This window comes from Pneumocystis carinii (assembly GCF_001477545.1).
Source record: "Pneumocystis carinii B80 chromosome Unknown supercont1.1, whole genome shotgun sequence".
Lineage (NCBI taxonomy): Eukaryota > Fungi > Ascomycota > Pneumocystomycetes > Pneumocystales > Pneumocystaceae > Pneumocystis > Pneumocystis carinii.
The window spans coordinates 460752-483041 of record NW_017264713.1 but is presented as its reverse complement, the minus strand read 5'-3'; the positions used below and the strand labels follow the sequence as shown (position 1 = coordinate 483041).

General features: G+C 28.9%; 10 protein-coding genes across 10 annotated transcripts; 6 read left to right on the top strand and 4 right to left on the bottom strand.

Moving 5' to 3' along the window:
* Positions 1 to 247: 247 nt before the first annotated feature.
* Positions 248 to 1249, top strand: T552_00222 (hypothetical protein). The gene is made up of 4 exons (XM_018368840.1): positions 248 to 362; positions 427 to 592; positions 640 to 933; positions 983 to 1249. The coding sequence occupies exons 1-4, from the start codon at positions 294 to 296 to the stop codon at positions 1201 to 1203; spliced, it is 750 nt and encodes a 249-aa protein (XP_018227700.1). The 5' UTR covers positions 248 to 293; the 3' UTR covers positions 1204 to 1249.
* Positions 1250 to 1374: 125 nt separating this feature from the next.
* Positions 1375 to 3933, bottom strand: T552_00221 (hypothetical protein). Its single transcript, XM_018368839.1, has 10 exons — positions 3771 to 3933; positions 3622 to 3724; positions 3390 to 3572; positions 3080 to 3331; positions 2837 to 3037; positions 1960 to 2757; positions 1739 to 1911; positions 1657 to 1682; positions 1524 to 1611; positions 1375 to 1471 (listed from the first exon to the last, which is right to left on the bottom strand). Exons 1-10 carry the CDS (start codon positions 3885 to 3887, stop codon positions 1421 to 1423), a joined length of 1992 nt encoding a protein of 663 aa, XP_018227699.1. The 5' UTR covers positions 3888 to 3933; the 3' UTR covers positions 1375 to 1420.
* Positions 3934 to 4343: 410 nt separating this feature from the next.
* Positions 4344 to 4886, top strand: T552_00220 (hypothetical protein; the record flags this gene model as incomplete). The annotated part of the gene is made up of 4 exons (XM_018368838.1): positions 4344 to 4423; positions 4465 to 4633; positions 4677 to 4712; positions 4758 to 4886. 4 exons carry the CDS (start codon positions 4344 to 4346, stop codon positions 4884 to 4886), a joined length of 414 nt encoding a protein of 137 aa, XP_018227698.1.
* A 32-nt stretch (positions 4887 to 4918) lies between these two features.
* Positions 4919 to 5513, bottom strand: T552_00219 (hypothetical protein; the record flags this gene model as incomplete). The annotated part of the gene is made up of 2 exons (XM_018368837.1): positions 4919 to 5188; positions 5238 to 5513. The coding sequence occupies 2 exons, from the start codon at positions 5511 to 5513 to the stop codon at positions 4919 to 4921; spliced, it is 546 nt and encodes a 181-aa protein (XP_018227697.1).
* Positions 5514 to 6090: 577 nt separating this feature from the next.
* Positions 6091 to 7476, top strand: T552_00218 (hypothetical protein). Its single transcript, XM_018368836.1, has 3 exons — positions 6091 to 6795; positions 6867 to 6978; positions 7020 to 7476. Exons 1-3 carry the CDS (start codon positions 6115 to 6117, stop codon positions 7430 to 7432), a joined length of 1206 nt encoding a protein of 401 aa, XP_018227696.1. The 5' UTR covers positions 6091 to 6114; the 3' UTR covers positions 7433 to 7476.
* Positions 7477 to 7680: 204 nt separating this feature from the next.
* T552_00217 (hypothetical protein) lies at positions 7681 to 12576 on the top strand. Its single transcript, XM_018368835.1, has 17 exons — positions 7681 to 8254; positions 8296 to 8499; positions 8551 to 8730; positions 8785 to 8994; positions 9049 to 9174; positions 9219 to 9326; positions 9372 to 9500; positions 9547 to 9691; positions 9734 to 10847; positions 10891 to 11305; positions 11350 to 11439; positions 11482 to 11698; positions 11746 to 11957; positions 12005 to 12139; positions 12191 to 12316; positions 12357 to 12455; positions 12498 to 12576. The coding sequence occupies exons 1-17, from the start codon at positions 7727 to 7729 to the stop codon at positions 12528 to 12530; spliced, it is 4071 nt and encodes a 1356-aa protein (XP_018227695.1). The 5' UTR covers positions 7681 to 7726; the 3' UTR covers positions 12531 to 12576.
* A 404-nt stretch (positions 12577 to 12980) lies between these two features.
* On the top strand, positions 12981 to 13886 carry T552_00216 (hypothetical protein). The gene is made up of 3 exons (XM_018368834.1): positions 12981 to 13152; positions 13194 to 13694; positions 13738 to 13886. Exons 1-3 carry the CDS (start codon positions 13027 to 13029, stop codon positions 13840 to 13842), a joined length of 732 nt encoding a protein of 243 aa, XP_018227694.1. The 5' UTR covers positions 12981 to 13026; the 3' UTR covers positions 13843 to 13886.
* Positions 13887 to 14763: 877 nt separating this feature from the next.
* T552_00215 (hypothetical protein) lies at positions 14764 to 16425 on the top strand. Its single transcript, XM_018368833.1, has 6 exons — positions 14764 to 15050; positions 15095 to 15270; positions 15318 to 15573; positions 15619 to 15841; positions 15885 to 15925; positions 15970 to 16425. Exons 1-6 carry the CDS (start codon positions 14810 to 14812, stop codon positions 16377 to 16379), a joined length of 1347 nt encoding a protein of 448 aa, XP_018227693.1. The 5' UTR covers positions 14764 to 14809; the 3' UTR covers positions 16380 to 16425.
* A 60-nt stretch (positions 16426 to 16485) lies between these two features.
* T552_00214 (hypothetical protein) lies at positions 16486 to 18281 on the bottom strand (the record flags this gene model as incomplete). Its single annotated transcript, XM_018368832.1, has 6 exons — positions 16486 to 17083; positions 17125 to 17381; positions 17426 to 17749; positions 17836 to 18021; positions 18067 to 18115; positions 18208 to 18281. 6 exons carry the CDS (start codon positions 18279 to 18281, stop codon positions 16486 to 16488), a joined length of 1488 nt encoding a protein of 495 aa, XP_018227692.1.
* A 921-nt stretch (positions 18282 to 19202) lies between these two features.
* T552_00213 (hypothetical protein) lies at positions 19203 to 22199 on the bottom strand (the record flags this gene model as incomplete). Its single annotated transcript, XM_018368831.1, has 14 exons — positions 19203 to 19312; positions 19356 to 19419; positions 19467 to 19650; positions 19704 to 19900; positions 19942 to 20319; positions 20361 to 20883; positions 20925 to 20944; positions 20987 to 21066; positions 21110 to 21357; positions 21408 to 21559; positions 21604 to 21716; positions 21739 to 21866; positions 21925 to 22004; positions 22050 to 22199. The coding sequence occupies 14 exons, from the start codon at positions 22197 to 22199 to the stop codon at positions 19203 to 19205; spliced, it is 2427 nt and encodes an 808-aa protein (XP_018227691.1).
* Positions 22200 to 22290: the final 91 nt, after the last annotated feature.

Here is a 22290-nt window from a genome sequence, read left to right as displayed (position 1 = left end):
ACCGTTCCTGTGGCAACTCCCGTTCCTATGGCAACTCGTTCTTACCCCTCCCTTCATCGTTTTTCCTCCCTTTTTTTCCTTTTTTTCCTTATTTTTTACAAAATTACACCATAAAATACCTTTAAAATAAACATTTCTACTTCTTTCCCTTCTTTTCCATAGTTTATGAACCTTATTTTTTACTCTTCAGGGTTTTTACCTACTTTTGAGCCGCGTCTCGCGCTTCAAAAGATAAATAAAAAGTGAAAAAAAAAAGAAAAAAAAACCCGAAATAAACCAATTCTTATAATAAAATGACGTTAAGCTCTGCACAACAGGATTGTGTTGCAGCTAAGGTACTTCGTAGAGCAGAAATATCACGTGTAAGTAGTTTAAACGTGTTTTTTAAAAATATATTTCAGACACCTAATTTTGATTTGACATTAGATGACTCGGTTATTAAAATCTCGACTTACTTTGGCTACATATAAGACTAGTCGTGGTTGGCAGAATCTTGCACTTGAGAATATTGCACCCCGTCTTACTCAGGAGGTTAAATTGAGTAAGAATCATCGTTCAGATCCTTTTATTGTGCCTACAACGCAATCAGAATGTTAAAAATGAAATTTATATTATATCGATAACTTATCATAAGAATAGATTTTGTATCGAAGAAGCGGTCTCACCCAACAGAAAATACACCGGTCTGGTCGAACAGGGTTCGTTTACATCAATCGTCACCGGTTCATAAAAACCATTCGGTTGATCCATTTTTGTCATCAAATTATTTGAATACATATCATTTGATACGACCAACACAATCGAGTCCACCTAGAACACCGCCATATAGACCATCTATGCGTACAATGACACCTCATACAGGAGAAGAAGGAGTTGATTTATTAATATATTTAGCAACATCACCTTCTCATGCATCATTATCAACTCGATTTCGTAAGGAGATTCTTTAATTTTATTAGGTAAATTGATTTTTTAATTTTAGCGCCAAATACGCCTCAGAATTTTGATTTTTCAGACTTTGTTAATATTACACCTTCACCGGCACAAGTAGCATGGTCTTCTCGAACACCGGGAAGTACGCCTGCACGAAAAAAATTAACATATGATCAAACATTACCTTTATCTTCTTCTCCAGCGACACCAGGTCCTACGTTAAGAGTAGATACAGGTTCAATGGAGCTTGGCGGAGAGCTATCTATATAAATTAAAAGGTCTTATGTGCATTGAGTATTGTTTATGTCTCTATATTAGGTCATATCAATTATAAAGGGTTATATAAAGAATGCTTAATTAGCATTGGGCAAGAAAAATGGTTCTTTAATATCTATGATTTAGATGATTATTTTTATTCATAAAATGACACGTCAATGGTTGAAGTTTTCTAGTGCGATTGGTTTAGGAGGGATTATATTGGTCATATTTACAATTGTTTTATGTCTATATAAATAACTCCTAATGTATTGCACCATTTCTTTGGAAAGAAAAAAATAGTCAGAATTTGTCAGAATAATATTGGAAATTACCCCTGTCGAACCATAAAAACCAACGATTTCACATCCTTCGGGTGCGACTATGTATTTATAATGACCTGATGCAGTTCCATATAAAGGGCTATTTTCTATCATTAAAAAAGAAACATTCATTTCAAATACCTGCCTTATTCTATTCCATGTTGTCGTGATCTATATATATTAAGTTTTAGTTGTAATTTAGATACCTATTAAAATATAATGGTTACCTGTAAAGCATCGATCCAGATGTTAGACCAAATATAAAGGCCTTTTATACGTTCTCCTTTTGGTCCATCTATGGGGAAATCGTTTGAATTCCCCCCATTTCCTGATGCTTCCATAACCGATTCATCATTAAAGATGAGTTTTAAGCCATCGATATATAAGCCAGAGCGTATGCCTTATGAGTTAGAATATAAGAAAATCAAGTAGAATGAATGTTTCATACAAATATTACATAGTTTATCAAGTTTATTAGAAAAATCGAATTGAAATTTTAATAATTCTGCATCTGATGCACCAAACTGCATGCTTTTAACACATGATCCAGCTTCCAAGGAAATAGTTGATTCAAGTAATTCTTTTTTGAAATTTTTGATAGTAATTTCGGATAATGCAGCTGAAATGATAATAGCTTTTAAAGGTTGTATATTATTAGGAATTTTTGCATGTTTGCGAAGGCTTTGTTCTTCTAGATAAATTTCTTTTTTCGGTTTATCATGAAAATCAAGATATCCATAATACATATCGTTTGCGTATATTTCAATTAATATAATTCCCTCATCTGATATTGCAAGAAATTTATCCTTCATAGAATAATAAAGAAGATTTCCAGCTTCTATTACGGGATCACTAGGAAGGGCAAAAAGTTTATGATACCGAAATCTAATCATGTCTAAATAATGCCATGAACATTCAGATTTTAAAAGGGATGGTTTCCAGGGGTTTGTTTTTGCTCTTTCTGAGAATGGTTCTGTAATAGAAAATGTTCTGTTTAAATTTATATAATCTCTATGCATAACTCCACTCTGTCGATGAGGGGCGCCTAATAGATGGCCAACTTCATGTAAAAATGCACCAATCCCTATATTTGCACATTCCCAAACTGTAGAACTTTCATCATTATCATTTGCAACATATCTCGTATCAATTGGTGTATCGTCTAGAAAAGTAGGTATCACTTCTTCTATACAAGATGGAAAACAATGCATAGAATGAGATCCAAATATAGCTAAACGTAGTGAATCTAAAGAAATAAATTAATTTTTATTCATTAAAATAGACATATATATATATATATATATATACGTTCAATTTAATCTTACCATCTCCTCCTCCTAAAGCTGCATGGCCTAAAATCAATTTTCCATCCCAATGACTATCTAAAATACATGCAGCAACATGAACAGGAGATTCTGATTTAAATACATCTCCATATTCCCTTATGCTTTCAATTGTTATTTCAAATAAACCATCCCTTCTTGTAGCTTTTGGATTCTGTTGAGCCAAATTAACATCTCGAATTTCTAAAATTGTTAACTCTTAAAAATGTTCATATTTAAGTTAACCTTCAAGAGAATATTTAGATCGAATGATATGGATCTTTGCTGTTGGTCTAATGACGTTTTCTTCTTGATAGGATAATGTATCTATTAAATTTTCTTCTTCAAAACGAAAACATCTCCTTCCAAATCCATTTCTTGCCATTTGCTCACCTGTAAACGCTTGCCACAAATATGCAATCATTCGAAGTTTCTTTATAGCTAATTCTAATCCATTTCCTTCCTTTTCTTTGCGTGAAGGCGATGCATCATATTCTTCTATAAGGGAAAAAATATTAACTCTTTATAAATATCATATATGAACACATGGTTTTACCCGGTGAATCCTTTGCCAACAAAATTGCAAGGTAAAGCGGCGGATTCTTAACTACATTGACATAATTCAAATAAATAACTGTAGATGACTGTATAGACATGTCATATGGATGAAAAAATTCAAATGTTAAACAATTCATTCCTTCATTTAGATGAACCAATGATTTAAAATATGATTTTGTGCCTGTAAATCCTGTTATAATATGTATATTTATTTTTCCAAAAAATATTACATGGCCATGCCTGAGATGGAAAACTATTTTTATCATGATGAACAACAATTGTCCCTCCTTTCATATCCATTGTTCCTGCTCTTCCATAGATCAAAATAATACGCTAGGTTTAATAAATCTTTATTTTTTATTCCCTATTATTTTTTTACTTGATATACAGTTTCTCCACTAGAAACATTTTCAATTTTTGGTGTATATATCTCCTTATCCGATTCCTTTTTTTTTTCAGTAACACATGGCATCCAAAATGTACACATTCTAGACATCTTGATCCTTAAAATATGTATTTTTTTATCCTCTTTCTTCCTTATCTATATATTTATGTTTTTTTTTTTATGTATATCTCTAAATGAATATACAAAGATAATCCAGGAATTCTTTCTACGTCTCAAAACAGTTGTACTAAGCGTTTGTATCAAGTTTAATGCTGATTTGATCTTTTTCAATAAATATATGTTTTAAATACTCTAAATAAATAGGCTGATTCAGCAGTTATATGCATGTATTTCCAAGTATATGCACTATTCTGTAAAGGTTTTGTATGTTTTTACACCTTCTTCTCCCTTCTTTATATGTTTTAACGACTTGTTTTGCTAAATTCTAGTACTATCGCTAGCCATACAGCCCCAAAATTAAAAATATTAGTAAAAAGTGTTTTGGAGTCATTTTATAAATATTTCCATAGAGATTTCTTAGATATTTAGAAAATTCTAACCCGTATTATGACTGTTTCTAAATGCATTTTTTGTCGCATTATTATAGGCGAGTTACCCGCCTATAAGCTCTTTGAAACTGAGAAATCGTATGTCATCTTAATATTATACACAAAATAACCAAAATTAGACTCGCATTCCTTGACATACAACCTCTTAGTACGGGTCATGCTCTTATTATTCCAAAAAAACATGCTGAAAAATTACATGAGCTAAATGACGATTTTTTAGCTGATATCCTACCGATCGCTAAACGACTTGCTAATGCTATGGGTCTTGAACAATATAATCTCTTACAGGTATTTCTCTTCTTTCCTTCTCCATAACTAATATATTAATAAGAACAATGGTTCTCTAGCTTATCAAGCTGTTTTTCATGTAATCCTATACTTTTTTTTTGAGAAAAAAATTAATACATAAAAGGTACATTTTCATTTGATTCCTAAACCATCCAGTTCAGAAGGACTCTATGTAGACTTTAAATCTGCAAAATCTGTTGGTTCTGATTCACTTGAAAATATAGCTCAAACCATACGTAATAAACTATCATAGCTCAATATCGTGGCTGTCACGTGATATATATATCAATGGGGTCGTGAGGTATTACGAGTTTTTGAAGATTGTGTACGAATTGTTCGATCAGATTTGTTATTACGTTTAGAAGTAGTTGTTTTAGAGGGTTTTGAGGGGCGTTCAATAAAAGAAGTTTCATTTGTTGTAAAAGTAGTGTCTGCTAGATCTAATCCTTGTGTTTGAGGATTTTGATTGTTCCAGGCTCGTGACGGAGTAGATTGAGAGGTGTTTGTGTAGTTTGGATCGTTTTGTGCGCGTTTAAATGATTCCTGTACGGGTGCCTATTATAATAGATTAATTGAAAAAATAAAAGAAAAATTCCCTTTAAACCTCAGGAAAATCAACGCAAAAAGCATTCATATTAAGACCATAAAGAAACGATGCAAAGCTTTCACTAAATCTAACAAGATTTGAGTGTATTGACTGAACATGTTCAAAATTTTGTTGAACGTCGATTAACGCATCTGTCATTTCTGCAAATGCTGGTGCAAGAGAATCCAGTGGAAATGGATCTTGACGACTTCTAGAGGACGAAAGATGTGATAAACTTCCTTTTTCTATACGTCTAAGGGGAGTAGTTGGGCGAGATTTTGATTTAAACGGCATTTCACTAAGTCAAGTAGTTTTCAACGGTGCTCAGGTAGTTGGTTGCTATCGAGGAGTTGCTATGGTGATGGGTTGCTATAGTGAGAAGTTGCTGTGGTGACGTGTTGCTATAACAACTGCTTAGTATGACGATGAGTTGCTGTGACAACGCGTTACTGTAGAAACGCGTTACTATAGAAACGCGTTACTGTGACAACTAAGTATTATAGCAATTTATTCTTAATAAGATTCGTCTTAAAGTTCATTTCTATATAAAAAAAATATCCCATTTTCTCCACTTAATTCATATTTATTTTAAGGATTTTTTCTTTATATTCTTTCTTCTTTTTACATTTTTTCTCAAAGGTACTCTTTTAAATATTAAAGGTTATCGATAGTCAACCTCACAATTTTAAATATACTTAATTCTTCTACATGGTGTATGATTTAAGGTTTTAAAAATAAAGAAGAATCAGCACCATAAATTGATTCATTATTTTCTATATTTTTATTTAAAGTTTTAAGGATTTTGTGTTTTTTTTCTCTAAAAAAAGATTAAAAACTAAGTAATAAGGAGTTAAGAGGATAATCAGGAGGTCTTTTATTATATTAGAGGGTTAAAATGGTTTCTATTGTTAAAAAAATGGATGAATTGAACCGGAATGAAGAAAAAGCGTTAAAATGCCTTTGGTTGCTTATTTTTCTACATTTTAAGAAGATTAATACAGAAGAATTGGGAGAATATGTTTTATTAAATGAGGAGAATTATGGATTTGGAAAAAAAAATGATTTTTTCCCGAAAAATTCAGAAGAAATGGGACATTTTGATAATAAAAATGTTTCCAAGAAATTATTGAAAGAAAGGCATATTTTGAGCTGCTTTTTTTCACTATATGATGTATTCTGGGAGATGGTTAAGATGGACCATCCAGATGTTGTATTATTGCGTTTTTTAAGGGCAAGAAAATGGGATACCAGTAAATCGTTTATTATGTTAGCAACAACGGTTTATTGGCGTAAGGAAATAGGTGTTGAAGAAATCCTTAGAAAGGGAGAAGCAGGTGCTATTGAAACGGGGGATGATGCGTTTATGAAACAATTAAGACTTGGGAAAAGTTTTATTCAAGGTGTTGATCGGGAGAATCGTCCTATTTGTTATATTCGAACGCATTTGCATAGGGCAGGGGAACAACCTGATCTAACGATTCATCAATATACTATTTTGTTAATGGAAAGTGCACGATTAATGATTACATATCCTGTTCAAACAGCGACGATTTTGTTTGATTTAACCAAATTTTCGGTAAGTCTTTTAAAATTATAGATATTTCTTTTCCTATAATTCTATATTGAACTTTTTAATATTTTTTTTAGCTTAAAAATATGGATTATATACCCATCAAGTTTTTAATTAAATGTTTTGAAGCACATTATCCTGAAAGTCTTGGTATCTGTATTATTCATAAAGCACCATGGGTATTTCAAGGTATTTTAGAATTTTTTTTAAATTTTATTAACATAAAATAGGGATTTGGAAAGTTATTAAAACTTGGCTTGATCCTGTTGTTGTTAAGAAAGTTTGTTTTACAAATTCAAACGAAGATTTAGAAGTTTATATCAAAGATACAGAGATTATCAAAGAATTGGGCGGAAAAAAGGATTGGGAATATAAATACATCGAACCCAAAGAAAATGAAAATATCAAAATGCAAGATATTTTAACCAAAGAACGTTTATTATTAGAACGAAAAAATATAATCAATTCTTTCGAACAATTGACTATAAAATGGATTAAAGAATCCGATATCGCACAATCTGATCTTCTCTTAGAACAACGTAACTTCTTAGCAAAAAATATCGAATCAAATTATTGGCAATTGGATCCTTACATACGTGCTAGAACATTTTATGACAGAACTGGCTCTATTTTTCAAGCTTAATCTCTATATATATATCCTTTCGACTCAATTTTATCCCTTTTTATACTTGAAACATTTCAAAAAAAGATAATTATAATTCTTAATACTAATCATATTCATTTTTATTAGATATTCTTATTAATTATATTTATAACACAATTATCTTCTGCTAAGCTATATTTTTCTCTTACTGAGGTATCTCTGGGCACCTGCTCTATCGTGCGTATGTACGACGACATATAAAACGCTGTGAGGCTAGAAATATTAAATAAGGATATTTAGCATATAAATAAAGGCTTTAACAGCCTTGGAACAATGGTTAGACCTTCAAGAAGTACCAGGGCGAATTTTTCCGAGAAAAAACGGTGCCATGGACGTATAATTACGTCATCAGAATCTGAGGCAGAAAATGAGAGGAATAAAGAGGAAAAAGAGGCGACAAGATCGCCTATAACATGTATATCAATGGGATCGATGAATCCATCTTCTATGAGTGCTTTGTCGCCGAAAAAAGAGGAGAATTTGACGATGGAATTCTCATCGTTAAAGGTGTATACTAGTCCTGATAAAACCAAGGAAAAAGATATAAAAATGGTGGAGAAATTACCCTTATCTAAGGTAGAAAGGGCCCCTCTTGTTCAATTATCGTCTTTGGGGCATAATTCTCCGATTCGGAGACTTTCATCAATTACGCCTGCTAAGTTAGGGATATTTAATCAATTGATCTCATCAGAACGAGGTGTAAATGATTCTAAACAAACAGAACGTTTAATGATTTCTCAATTGGTGTTAACGAATTTTAAATCGTATGCTGGACGACAATGTATTGGACCATTTCATCCAGTAAGAGGAGTATTTTCTAGTGCTTTAAATGACATGAATAGTCGTTTTCATCAATAGTTGGACCTAATGGATCAGGAAAATCGAATGTGATTGATGCATTGTTGTTTGTTTTTGGATTTAGGGCAAGCCAGATGCGTCAAAGCAAAATATCGGCATTGATTCATAAATCTTTGGCTTATCCTGATCTTGATTTTTGCAGCGTTGAGATTTATTTTGAAGAGATACAAGAAATTGAGAATTCTAATGTTTAATTATTAATTTTGTTGGTTTTTTCATTTTTTTAACCTTAAATTTAGTCTTCACCTGTTTCGTATGTTATTAAACCTGAGTCTCGTATGGTTATTTCACGTAAAGCTTTTAAAAACAATACAAGCAAGTATATGGTGAATAATCGGGAAAGTAGTTATACGGAGATTACAAAACTTCTTAGAGAAAAAGGTGTTGACTTGGATCATAAGCGATTTCTTATTTTACAAGTAAGTGTTATTCTAAATAGTCTTATTTTTTGCGTTCTAAGACATTTTTCATAGGGTGAAGTAGAATCAATTGCACAAATGAAGCCTAAAGCACCAAATGATCATGAAGATGGTTTGTTAGAGTATTTGGAAGATATTATAGGTACATCCAATTATAAAAAGCGTATAGAAGAGACATCAATTAAATTGGATCAATTAAATGAGCTTTGTGAAGAGCGATTGAATCGAGTTTCTGTAGTTAAAAAGGAAAAGGATAATCTTGAGGTAAATTATTTAATGATTTTCATATATTTTATTTTCATATTTATCTATTTCTAGGCTCGTAAAGAAACAGTGTTATCGTATATTAAAGATGAGAATACATTGACGATGAAACAATCAAAACTTTATCAAGCATATATTTTTGAATGTGACACAAACATTGAAACAACAAAAGAGCATATTGTAGTGGTTCTTTAAGTTGATTGAGATATCTAATTATTTATTAGAGAAAGTTACGAGAGATAATTGATGCAGATGAATTTATGTATAAAGAGAATTCTAAAAAAATTAAAGAATTAGAAAAACAGCATGAAAAAATATTAAAAGAACACGAAGTAAACTATTATATTAATATTTTTAAAATATTAATTATTATCTAGAATTTGGAAATAGATTTATCAAATGTTCAAAAAGAGTTTACTAAGTATGATCAAGAAAATATCAAATTGCAGGAAAAACAGAAGCATTTACTACAAAAACAGAAAAAAAATAATACTTTAATACAAACTGTAAGGTCTTTCTTTGATATGGAAAAAAATGTTTAATATAATTTAGAATTCTCATTCTTATTCAGAAGCCATAGGATCTATAGAAAATTATACTAATCAAATTGCATCTTATGAAAAGGAAATTTCTGAATTAACGAATAGATTACAATTGGAAACGAAAGAGTTAGAAAAAATAAGATATAACCTTAAGGGTATTTTTTTTTAAAAAAATCCTATTTTTGTAATATTATTAGATAAAACCCATGATATTTCAGATCAATTAGAAGTAAAACAGAAAAAATTGAATCCCTGGATTGAACAAATAAATGATAGACAATCTAGAATTGATGTTATTCATTCTGAAATAAAAATACTTGCAGATAAAGAGGATAGATCTGTTCAGGAAATTCATAATATTCAAAAAAGAATTCTAACAATTGAAGAGGAAGAAACTGCTGCAAAAAAGACGATACAACAATGTCAAATTGATAAGGAAAATAAAGAGAAGGAATTGCTTTATGCTAAAGAAGAATATGAAAAAATGAAGGGAGAGGAAAAAAGGTTTAAAGAAAAGCTTTCTCAATGTTACCAAAAAGAAGGTGAAGCAAGAGCTTCATATTCAAATTTTCGAAATCATAATTCTGTTTTAAGTGGGCTTATGAAGCTTAAGGAATCAGGTCGTATTGATGGATTTTATGGGCGTTTAGGAAGTCTTGGAACAATTCCTGATAAATATGATATTGCAATATCAACAGCATGTCCTTCTCTAAATCATATGGTTGTCGAGACAGTTGAAGCTGGTCAACAATGTTTAGAGTATCTTAGAGAGAACAATCTTGGAAGAGCAGTATTTATTATATTAAATCGTTTACCATCTCGATCTATGGGTCCTATTGAAACACCTGAAAATGTACCACGATTATTTGACCTTATTACACCAAAAGAAAAGAAATTTTCCCCTGCGTTTTTCAATGCTCTTCAGAATACGCTTGTTGTGGATGATTTGCAACAAGCTAATCGTATAGCATATGGGAAGAAAAGATGGAGAGTAGTTACATTAGATGGACAATTAATTAATAGATCTGGTACAATGACAGGTGGAGGGAATAAGGTTTTACGAGGTGGAATGAGTAGTAAATTAGAGTCAAATGTCTCAATTTCATCTATAACAAAGTATGAACAAGAACGAAAGGTTATCGAGGAAGCATATCAGACGTTTAATTCGAAATTCATGCAACTTCAGACTAAGATAAATGATATAGCTAAAGAAATCCCTGAATTGGATCTTAAAATATCAATTCTTTCTTTAGAACTCTCTACATATCATAATAATATTATTGATGCGAAGAAAACATTAAAAGAAGTAAGGTATTAAATATTAATATTATGAGTATTGCAATTCTAATGAAAGTTCTTTGTATGAAATGTCTCCTGCAGAATTGAAAAAGAAAAAAGAATTGGAGAATGAAGCTGCTTTTTTGGAGAAAGAAAATGCTATGACTCGTAAAAATATGGTTGGAATTGAACAAGAAATCAAACAATTGCAAGATCGTATTATGGAAATTGGAGGGATTCGTTTACGTAGTCAAAAAACAAAGGTGGATAATATTCAAGATCAGCTTAATACAATTCATGAGTCTATTGCAAATGCAGATGTTTTGAAAATTAAAAAGGAAAAGGATAAACTAAGATTTGAGAAGGCTATAAGCGATAGTAAAAATGAATTGCAAGTCATTGAAACGCAGGTTTCTGATGTTAAAAGTAATATTGCTAAAAAAACAAAATTGATTGATACTTTGCGTTCTAAGATTGAAAAAATTCAACAAGTATGGGATTTTTTATATATTTTAGTGAATCCTAAATAATATAGGAAATAAATGATAAGGCAGATGAATTGTCAGAAATAAAATCAAGGCAAAACGAAGAGACAAAAGCGAATAATGCTGCACGTGCAAAAGAGGTTTTATATTTTGACTTATCTATTTTATTTTTAATTTTTTAGATTGAAACAAAAAATAAATTAGAAGAATATAGTAAAGTTCTTGTTGATAATGAGAAGAAATCAAAGTATTGGAAAGATAAATTAAAAAGTCTTAAACTTCAAAATATTAGTGATTCCTCTGAAGATAATGAACCATTGGAATTGCAAATATTTACTAAGGAAGAACTTGAGAATATAAATCAGGAAAAACTTAAAGCAGAAATTCTTGCATTGGAAGGTCAATAATATAAATATATTATATCTTTGGCTTATATAATAATATAGAAAAAAATCAAAATATAAAAATTGAATTTGATGTGTTGGAAGAATATAGAAAAAGAGAACAAGAATATAAAGCACGAAGTGAAGATTTGGAAAAAATTATTAATGAAAGGAATTCTGTTTGTTCTCATTTAAATGAATTAAAACAAACTCGACTAAATGAATTTATGGTTGGTTTTAATTTAATATCTTTAAATTTAAAGGAAATGTATCAGGTTAAATATCTTTTTAAGCTTTTTATCTTCTTATTTATCCTATTTAGATGATAACAATGGGAGGAAATGCTGAATTGGAATTAGTTGATAGCTTAGATCCTTTTTCTGAAGGCATTCTCTTTAGTGTAATGCCTCCTAAAAAAAGTTGGAAAAATATTTCTAATTTATCGGGTGGAGAGAAGGTCTTTTTTAATCAATCAATCATTTATATTATAATTTTTTAATATTTTTAGACACTTAGTTCTCTCGCACTAGTCTTTGCACTTCATCATTATAAACCAACACCTCTCTATGTCATGGATGAAATAGATGCTGCATTGGATTTTCGTAATGTATCTATCGTTGCTAATTACATCAAGGTATTTTATTACATATCTTTTTTTTTCTAATTTTATCAAGGACCGGACAAAAAATGCCCAGTTTATTGTTATTTCTCTACGAAATAACATGTTTGAACTCGCTGCAAGGCTCATTGGTATTTATAAAACTGAAAATACGGTAATTACATTTATTAAAATACTCAATTTCTAAAAACTTCAGACAAAAACTATTACTATGGAAAATATATTATAGATTTTTTATTCTATATTTCTTTGGATTATTTACAACTACATATTTCTATCTACAAAAACTAAATATAAACAAATACAAGCTCTCAGACATCCAAGGAAGGATTAAGGTTTCATCGTACGATTAAATTGGGTTCAAATACCTATCGTACTTAACTGAAAACTGCGAATGTAAAGCTATGGACTTCATCATCGAGCACTAACAAATTAATTTAAATTTTATTTTTATCTTAGAAAATTAAGATAAAAATAAGATTTAAATTAACCGTCAAAAAAAATATAAATAAACATAAGGATAAATCAGAATTTTTCCTTAAAAATATTAAGGAAAATTAAGAATATTTCTCTTTCAGCGTCGATCCGTTTTTTATCTTATTTTTCATCATTTTTATCAATTATGTTTTCGTTTTTAAGAAAGAGGGTTTGTATTTTTTAAAATTTTTAAAAAAATATTAGGGAAAAGTCGATTAAACTTATTAAAAATAATATTAAGAGTTGGGATGAGTCGAGCTCATAACAATTATCCCTCAGAAAATGGTGTGATTGGCTGTTCAGAAACAGCACAGCCTGGAGTAGCTATTTTATTGTTATTACAGTTTATTGATGGGTTAAGCTCGACACAAAAGGTATTAAATAAAGGTTTATATTGTAAATGACAATATTTCAGAGATATGATTTGGCTGGATGGAAAGCTTTTGTTCATTCATATTTTACAGACTATGCTATGATGAGATTATCATTTGTTTCACCTCAGACGTCTTATTCTACGTCATATACAGCACAGAATTCACAAATGGAACATACGTCTCGTGTTTTTGAATTATCTACTCTTGTTTTACCAATTTTTTTATGGACAAATCATGAAAATGGAGTTACACAGATGCAATTTGTCTTAGGAGCTGTAAAAGAGCAAATAACAGTTGCTCATGGTTATGTAGTAGCTTGTCCTCAAGCGAAACTTATTTATTGGTATTCAAATGGGTCTCAGGTTGTTGCAGAAGGTCATCTTTGTGTTCAATTTACACCAGCTATATTAAAAATGGAATGGTTTGAATTTATTACACTTCGATCAGATGAATACATTTTACGGAATATGGCACGTTCAAATTTGCCATTATCACCAGTTAATGATTTGGGTATTACTCGTAAAGCGTTAAGATGTCTTGAAGTATAATTTATTTTTTATTAATTTAGTTTTTTATTTTTATTAGATAGGTGAGAGTTTAACGGATATGTACGCCTTGATGGTTGCATCGCAGGTTAATCGATTAGGACCGTTAAAAACTCTTTCACATTTTGTTTCATTGCTTGAATGAATTAATTGTATTTAATGGTAAAACAGGTTTAATTTTTCCTGAATATTGAAATTAAAATCGACGATAATGAATTTATGAATAAAATAAAAAGGTTTTTAGTGTCTTGTTTATGAATCGAATGAGGGTTATGAGTTTTTTGTGTATAATCTTCGATTATATCTTTTTTCTAGAGGGATTGAGATATTTTAAAAATCTATTGATATCATTCGCTTTTCATCCTTTTAAAAGGATTTATTACTCTGTTTTTGTTCTTAGGGTGTCTTGGTATTTGAATCATTTATTCTTTTTTTTGTGGAATTTCTGTTTATACAAAAGTTTATTTATTACAGTTGTATATTGGCCTGTTAAAGGATTTTTAACTTGATGTCTAAAAGTATTCTGTTTTTAATGGACAAATTCTTATTGAATGTTGGTGCAACTTTAAATTTTATTGATTTTTTTAAAAATATCATCTTTAGCTTTAACGAATAATGTTATATCATATCTGGCTTATATGGAAATCATTGATCATCTCTTAATAAATAATACGATAAAATACTGTATTTCTTTATACGACTCTTTAGTTTTAGGATTATGTTATATTTTATAACATAATATTTTCTACTGATGAACTTTGGATCTCAATTCTATTATAATGTTTTGTTGACATGGACATGTTGATACATTTATTTGTTTTTTTTTTACATAAAAAGGATATAATTTTCTTAATTTTTTCAACTAAGATTTAAAATTCGATCAACTACATAAAATAATTTCAGGAAAATACTGTAAAAGTGGTTAATATGTCTATGATTCATTGGATTTAAAGTTAATATTTTAAATTAAACATTAGGTTTTATATATATATCTTTTTTTTTTAGAAAAAGATATCTATTTTTATGAGAAAAATACGAATTTTATTTATTTTATTAAAAAGATATTTAAAGATACATAAAAAAAAGGTATTTCTATGGAAAAGGACTAGGAAATGAAGAAGAAAACAGTATTATCGGAACCGAATGTTGTATGTGGTTTTTACCCTCGTTTATTAGGGTCATCTGTATCAACTTTAAATGATACAAAAAATATACACTGTGAATTGTCTTGTAGGTCTTTAAGTGCATTAGAATCAGATAATTTTTCAGAAGAAATACTTTTTGTTGGAAAAGGGTCTAAAGAAACAAAAAAAAAGGTAGTTCATGTATATAAAAACAAATATAAGTCATCAGGTTTTTTTATAAAAATATATTTTGAAAGAAGGTTGATTTAAAAGGAAATGATGAAACAACTAAGGAGAATAAATCTGGAAATGATTTGACTAAGAACTCTGATTTTATACATCTTAAATCTGGTCAAAAGCCATCATTGTCTCGTTCTCGAAAAGCAAAAGGATTAAAAAATAAGGTTAAGTATGTTAAAGATGATAATGCAGAGTTGGATTACATTGAGGTTGTTATATTTGTTTTATTTTATGTATTTTTTACATTTATAAATAGAATATAACTGCTAACGAATGTTTAAATTATGATGAACTTTTAAAAGAATATGAATCAAGTTCAGTATTTTTAGATGATAGAGATGTAGTCATTTATAGTGATGATGATTTGGATGAAAAAAAACATTATGACATATATAATCGGTTTGGATTTGATACCAGTTCTATACCAAGATCTGATCGTCGGGCTTGGAAGAATAATAGAATAGCTCTATCTTATTTAAATAAGAAATTTAAGAAGAATTATGATTTAGAAGGTTTTTAAAGAAATCTTGAATTTTTTATGTTTAATTGTTTTTTAGATGATAATTATTTTTCTTTTTATAATGATTTAGAAAATTTGGAGAAAAGTATAGGGAGAAAAAGATCTCAAAAACATTATAGAGATCTCTCTATAATGAAAAATCCAGAGAAAAATGAAAAGGAAAATAAAAAAGGTAAAATGGTTGGAAGAACTTTTAAAGAATTGCTTTTACATGTTAATAATATAATATTACGTTTTTTATCTGATTCTGATTTAATGGAGTACGTTGATTAAATAACTTTGTTGATTTATTTAATGATATAGACTTGATCTTGTTCCTATGGATTCCCACGCTCGTAAATGGGGTATTTTTTTAAAAAGTAATTGCGACATTTTAATATAAATACAGTTCATATGTTGGCTAATGCTTATGGTATTGTTTCAAAGTCTTTTGGGCAAAGGAAATTGCGACATGTAGTTTTATATAAAACTAAACGAGTTCATAACTATTCCAAATATCATGTTGATAGAATTTTACAGAATCTTGAGCATTATGATCGCAAGGTTTATAGAATGAAAGACTCTAATAAATCAAAAGGCAATTATGGCAAAATTCCTAAGGATAAACATAAATATAAATATCACGATGGTGATATTGTTGGTAAAGATGCACCTGAAATAGATAAAGATAATAAAGGAAGAATGATGCTAGAAAAGCTAGGATGGATCGCAGGAAATGGATTAGGTGCAGCTGATAATAAAGGAATTGAAGTACCTGTAATGGCTGTGATTAAAACGACTAAATTAGGGCTTAGATAGTGTTTTTATAGCATTATAATACATAATTCATACTGCTTTAGAGATGCATTTAATAAACATATAATATTATTTCGTATATAGACATTAATTCTTTATTAAGTATTTGTTATTTTTTGCGTCTTAATTGAGGTAATGGTTGTGAATGACCAGTGCGTCTAAAATGATCGAATAATTTGTTTCGACTTGGGAAGTTTTCTAAACAAAATGTACATGTATTACTATTAATATTCGTATTCTTATTTTTTTTTCCTTTTGTTTTTGAGTTTTTTGGATATTTATTCTTGCCTGTAGCATTTTCTTTTTTAATTGTCAAAGTCTTGTCCACAATATCTGATAAAGAATCAATATCTTTGCTTATATCGTCTTCATAATCCTGTATTTCTAGAAAACTTGTTTCTGAATTATATATTATATCTGATTCTTCTAATTCTTCATTTAAACTTTGAAACAATTGATCATCATTAATAGAATTGTCATTATCTTTATTAGAATTATCTTGTTTTTGCTTATTTAAATCCTGTTTTTGATCTGATTCAAAATTAACTTCTTCATCACCTGTAAAATATTCTTCATGACTATCTGATAAATTTGCTTCTTCGCCTAAATTGTTAATATCTAAATTTCCTGGAACTTTCTTTAATATTTTCTTAAAAATATTCACTGATTTAATATGTTTTTTACTTTTTTCATGTTCTATGAATTGTCTATATGTATAAATTAAAGTTTAAAAAAAAGCACAACCTACTTCTCACTTTTAAATGACTTTTTACATATAATACATTCAAATATTTCCTCATCTTTCTCTTCTTCCTCCACTTCTATGTTAATATTTATTTTTGCCCATTCTTGTTCATCATAAACACCAAGACTAGCCTGAAATACTGCCCTATCTTTTTCTGCCTGTGCTTTAGAAGAAGCAAGGAGAGATGCTTGACGATCTGTCTCTGAAACCTTTTCAATTTTGACTCTTATATCACGCTTTTTTATAAAATTAACTAAAGACTTAATAAATTAATATTTTGAATAGATTTTTGTATCTAAAATACTTTTACTGCATCATTGAACTCTTTTATTGCAATTTTTCTGAGCTTGCTGTTTTCTTTTTCCATAATACGCTTTGCTTTTCTTTCTGAATTCCTATATTTGTATTGATCAACCCATGAAAATGATTTTAATGTAGAAAAACATGACCATTTCTCATAGAAATCTCTGACTGTTGGAATATATGGGGATTTCCCGTGTCCAAATGGTGGCAATTTTTCTATATTAACTTGTTCATCTGCATATGCCAGCTCTTCTGATGCTATTCTTTGAAATAAATTCCTTATCTTTGTATAAAAACCCTGTATTTCATTAAAATAATGAGATATCTTGTATTATTTTTGTACATCACTTGAATCATCCATTTTTTTTGAAATAGTAGGATCAAAAAAGGCCATTAATTCCTTAATTTTACATAAAAAAATGAGGAAAGAAGCAGAATACGTACTTCTACTGTTATAGCAGTGAATGTGCTTCTTTCAGAGCCTGTCCTGCTGTTTTGACGGAAGATTTCTTCTCTATGTGTATCATACCATCTTCTTTCTGAATTATCTGATAAAACTTCATAAGCTGCTTGAATTAAAGAAAACCTTTCTGTTGCCTATATATTCTAAGACAATATATAATGCTTTTATGGCTATAAAACCTCTTTGCTATTGTTATTTTTGTCTGGATGATAAATCAAAGCAAGACGTCTAAAAAAAAAAACGTTAATAGTGCTCAAAAAACAGCAGAAATAGAAAGCCATATAGCTCTATACATAATCTCTCAATATATATTGTCTTACTTGTATGCTTTCTTAATATCGTCCAAAGAAGCCTTTTGATCAACTCCAAGAATACTATAATAGCAATTTAACATATTTAAAATCCCTGAAAACTCCTTATATATAAATATTAGGCCTATATTTATATAGAATATTCTTTTACACAGTATTTTGCTGTATATTTTTCACTTTTTTATATGAAATATTCTGTTTAGGTGTCTCTCATATATATATAAACTGATATTTTTGGTACTGGTTTATATATATATATTAAGAGGTTAAATCTTAAAAAATATGTCTAGATTGTCCTTGAATTACTTGTCTGTTTATCTAATTTTTGTATCTTTATAAAATATTTCTGATAATGCTGTAGATCAAAAAACTCTTGATCTGTAAAAAATATGTTAAAAATTATTGAAAATCTTTAATAAGCCTTTAGTTGGTTAAAAAACTCTATGTTTTAGAGTTAAAAATTGTTTTTGCTGTTTTTTATATAAAATTATTGTTATTACAGCAGATATTTTATAGATAAATGTCTTAATAAATGTTTGAAAAATAATATAAGACTATTTTTAAGAAAAATATATATCTGTAATGATTGTAGTAATGGTAGGATTGTATTAATCCAGATTGTTTTATTTTATTATACTTGGAGTATTTATATTCGGTTGAAATATCAAGACCTTTAGTTATCATATTTGTTTTTTTGTAAATTTGAATAATATTGTTGTATATGAGAGTTCATATTTTTATATAGAAATATAAAGAATTTTGAGTGTATTTTAGAAAGTTATTTAGTTTTTTAAAGTATTTTTGTTTGTTATTTATGAAAATTTGATAAAAAAGGCTTTTTTTTTGAATCTTATAAGGTTAAATAGAGAATAAATAGTTTTTAGTTAGATAAAAACGTACCTCATTTGATGATAGATAGATATATTTTCTATCTTGAGTGAAATATATAGTACAATTCTAAAAATGAATATTATAAGAAATTATTTTATATAAATATAAAATAGTTAATATGGTGAATTGACAATACTAGAACGAGATTGTAAATCTTTCATAGGTGTTCGTAAAAGTGATTTTCGACTAGGCTTTTTGAAAGTGTATTTATTTACCATAGATACTTATATATAATTAAATTATGCAATAAGTAAAAAAAAAGTTACCATCATGTGGAAGAGCAACAATTACATTCTGATCTGTACCAAATTTGAAATTGTTGGCTTTAACCTTTTAAAAAGTTATAAATAATTAATTTTTAAATAATAAAAGTATACCTCATCCATATATTGTCTTATTTTATATTTTCCTGTTTCACCTTTCACCACTTTTGAAAGTTCCCATGATATAACGTATGGACCACTACTTGTAACAATGGTCTTTTCTTCAACTCCCATTCCTGTATTAAATTTGGCAGGAGTAAAATTAATTTGTCCTTGCATCATTGCCACATGTACTGGGCTAATATTTAATTATTATTATTAGAAAAATTTTAAAATAGTAAAAGTAATTACTTTAATTGTAGTCTTTTTGGTTTTGGTTTGGTATCTTTATCAAAGCTTTTTTCAAAACCGAGTTTTCCTTGATTTTTTCCTTCTTTTATTGTACAATCAACAAGTAAAATATAACTCCTACAAGTAGCTAAAATCCATTTTCCATCTGCAGAGATATCAATTCCAATTATAGGCTCTCCAAGAGCTGGTAATGCAGTCTTTAAAAATTAGATAAACGATCACCTTAATAAATATCTACCTTAGCATTGACACCAATTCTATCAAATAACCTTATATCTCCTTTATTAGATGCAACTGCTATAAAGCCTTTTTCAGTAGTAGCAGCAACAGTAAATTCATTCTTAGTAGCATATTGTTTATGTTCACTCTTAACAATCTTATCTTTAGGTAATCTAGGATCAATTCTAAAAAGAGAATTATGTGAAATGCCTATAAGTGTTTTTTCTCTAGTCATTTGAGCAAATTTAGTTTCTGGTGTAAAATTTGATACTGAAATATTGTCATCAATTTTCCATTCATCAACAACCTTTCCATATTCAAGATCCATTTGATATAAATTATGAGGTTCATTAGGATTTTGTAATATAATTTCAGAATCTTCATTATGGAGCATAATCTATAAAAATTAATAAATTATAAATTATTTATTAAATATACTTTAGATGGCTGAAATGGCTTTCCCTTTGGCGTTTGAACTTTATCAATGGTAGCTACGAATTCTAGTCGATCATCATCCATATGACGAAAAACACCTATCTTATTGCCACGAACTACAAATGATCTATCATGCTTATATCCTACGGCCAATTGACTATTTTCTCCTTTGCTATCCTCCCTCATAGATGAAAATGAATTTTCTTCATCTTCAGAAACATTATCAGCTATATATATAATTAATTTGAATGAAATATTTTCATAAAAAGATAAATCACTTTTACTATCTATATCCTCTTCTTCATCTTCTTCAGGATCATCATTATTCACATCCTCCATATTAACATCTTGTTGAAAAACATCAATAATATATTCTTTCTCATCATCTTTTATTTTAATCCATTTTTGTTGATTTAACATTTCCCATAATGCTATCATAAATCCTTCTTGAAACTTTTCTTCAACTTCAGCATCGCTAAATCGAAGCAACCATGAATATATTTGTGATCTACTATCACAATAATTCCTATAATCATTAACAATTCAATTGAAAATAATAATCTAAACCAAATAAATGAAAGATATTCCTAAAAAAATTAATATAGTAATTTTTACATATTATTGCATACATAATTAAACACCGGGTTAATATCTGGATGAATAGGCTGCCCAAGCCATGTTCTTTCTGATCCTTTTATTTCCAACCAATCTATAGCTATCAAAAAATTGTTTTAAAGATATTTTAAAATTACATTCCCATGTATCTATTTCTGAAACAGTTGCTACAACATTACTATCCTGTAGTATAAAAACATTGTCTGCTGCATCAAATAAATGCAATTCAGCTGATACTTGTACTATAATTTTTGTTGAATCTTCTACCACTTCTTCTACCTTTTCTTTATGACATATTTCTTGCTCATCTTTAACTTTTAATGAAATCAATGGACTTTGCACTAATGTCGGATTACGAAAAGAAGAAAATGTTGACTTTGGCGTTCTTTTTTAACCACTATTAGACAAATATCTTCTTCTTTATAAATCACTCACAAGAATTGACTTAAATCTTCATTCGTAGCTTCCTCATGTGACCTTCTATACTTCCTTTCAAACATACATCGTAATGCAACCTCTTCAAATGCTTGCAAAATATTGGATTGGATCGTAGAATCACATACAAATTCATATAAATCTTGCTCATCCTTGTACAAATAAGACTTAAAAACTAATAAAAACTTATAAAAACCCCTGATAAATCACTCCATGCATAAACCACCGAGTTTTCCCTCATAAATGAATGAAATTTTAATGATTCATCTAATAAAAAACTTTTTTCATCCATAAGCTCTAAAAAATTCACTTTTTTTCCAAAAAAAAATACCCATACCATCCTCCTGTTCATCCTCATTCAGAATTTGCTCTTCTCCTTCATCATACGCCCTTTGTATAACTAATTGATAGTGATATTCTGTCATCGTTCTTTTTATGTTTGCTGCCGCATCTTTATAGCTTTTTTCAAAAAAAAAATCAGATTTATCATATCAAACTCATTCTCCATCATACGTACATGCATTCTCGACGTCCTTTAGGCGATCTTGGCCGTACAAGATAAAGTTGTCCAACCGGTATTTGTGCAATATCAAAACTCTCTGGATTCCCTAAAAATACGGTTATTTAAACGCTGAAAAAAACATTTATATAAAGTTTCTTCCCAAAAATCTTGCCAAATAGGCTTTTAAGCATGAACATGTCAAATATAAAGCGAAATCCTGGAAATACTGGTATTTCTACTTTTTTTGCGGTTAGCCCGTCTGTGGTTGCTCTAGCAACCACCTCAAACATACTTTTTCTTATAAAAATGTATAAATCTTTTTATAAAAAATATACTGATTTTTATAGTTTTTTAGCTTTATTTTGACATCATTAAATCATT

What these genes read in the sequence shown, in the direction of transcription:
- T552_00222 (XM_018368840.1), top strand. Translation starts at nt 294, where the DNA reads ATGACGTTAAGCTCTGCACAACAGGATTGTGTTGCAGCTAAGGTACTT. An exon ending in GCCTACAACGCAATCAGAAT is followed by an intron (nt 593 to 639) that starts GTTAAAAATGAA and finishes TCATAAGAATAG; the next exon opens with ATTTTGTATCGAAGAAGCGG. An exon ending in ATCATTATCAACTCGATTTC is followed by an intron (nt 934 to 982) that starts GTAAGGAGATTC and finishes TTTTAATTTTAG; the next exon opens with CGCCAAATACGCCTCAGAAT.
- T552_00221 (XM_018368839.1), bottom strand. Translation starts at nt 3,887, where the DNA reads ATGTCTAGAATGTGTACATTTTGGATGCCATGTGTTACTGAAAAAAAA. An exon ending in AGCTTTAGGAGGAGGAGATG is followed by an intron (nt 2,758 to 2,836) that starts GTAAGATTAAAT and finishes TTATTTCTTTAG; the next exon opens with ATTCACTACGTTTAGCTATA. An exon ending in TCTGGATCGATGCTTTACAG is followed by an intron (nt 1,683 to 1,738) that starts GTAACCATTATA and finishes TAATATATATAG; the next exon opens with ATCACGACAACATGGAATAG.
- T552_00218 (XM_018368836.1), top strand. Translation starts at nt 6,115, where the DNA reads ATGGTTTCTATTGTTAAAAAAATGGATGAATTGAACCGGAATGAAGAA. An exon ending in TTGATTTAACCAAATTTTCG is followed by an intron (nt 6,796 to 6,866) that starts GTAAGTCTTTTA and finishes TATTTTTTTTAG; the next exon opens with CTTAAAAATATGGATTATAT. An exon ending in AGCACCATGGGTATTTCAAG is followed by an intron (nt 6,979 to 7,019) that starts GTATTTTAGAAT and finishes AACATAAAATAG; the next exon opens with GGATTTGGAAAGTTATTAAA.
- T552_00217 (XM_018368835.1), top strand. Translation starts at nt 7,727, where the DNA reads ATGGTTAGACCTTCAAGAAGTACCAGGGCGAATTTTTCCGAGAAAAAA. An exon ending in AGCGATTTCTTATTTTACAA is followed by an intron (nt 8,731 to 8,784) that starts GTAAGTGTTATT and finishes CATTTTTCATAG; the next exon opens with GGTGAAGTAGAATCAATTGC. An exon ending in ATTTAAAGGAAATGTATCAG is followed by an intron (nt 11,958 to 12,004) that starts GTTAAATATCTT and finishes TATCCTATTTAG; the next exon opens with ATGATAACAATGGGAGGAAA.
- T552_00216 (XM_018368834.1), top strand. Translation starts at nt 13,027, where the DNA reads ATGAGTCGAGCTCATAACAATTATCCCTCAGAAAATGGTGTGATTGGC. An exon ending in GGTTAAGCTCGACACAAAAG is followed by an intron (nt 13,153 to 13,193) that starts GTATTAAATAAA and finishes ACAATATTTCAG; the next exon opens with AGATATGATTTGGCTGGATG. An exon ending in AAGCGTTAAGATGTCTTGAA is followed by an intron (nt 13,695 to 13,737) that starts GTATAATTTATT and finishes TATTTTTATTAG; the next exon opens with ATAGGTGAGAGTTTAACGGA.
- T552_00215 (XM_018368833.1), top strand. Translation starts at nt 14,810, where the DNA reads ATGAAGAAGAAAACAGTATTATCGGAACCGAATGTTGTATGTGGTTTT. An exon ending in TCTGATTCTGATTTAATGGA is followed by an intron (nt 15,842 to 15,884) that starts GTACGTTGATTA and finishes TTAATGATATAG; the next exon opens with ACTTGATCTTGTTCCTATGG. An exon ending in TTCCCACGCTCGTAAATGGG is followed by an intron (nt 15,926 to 15,969) that starts GTATTTTTTTAA and finishes ATATAAATACAG; the next exon opens with TTCATATGTTGGCTAATGCT.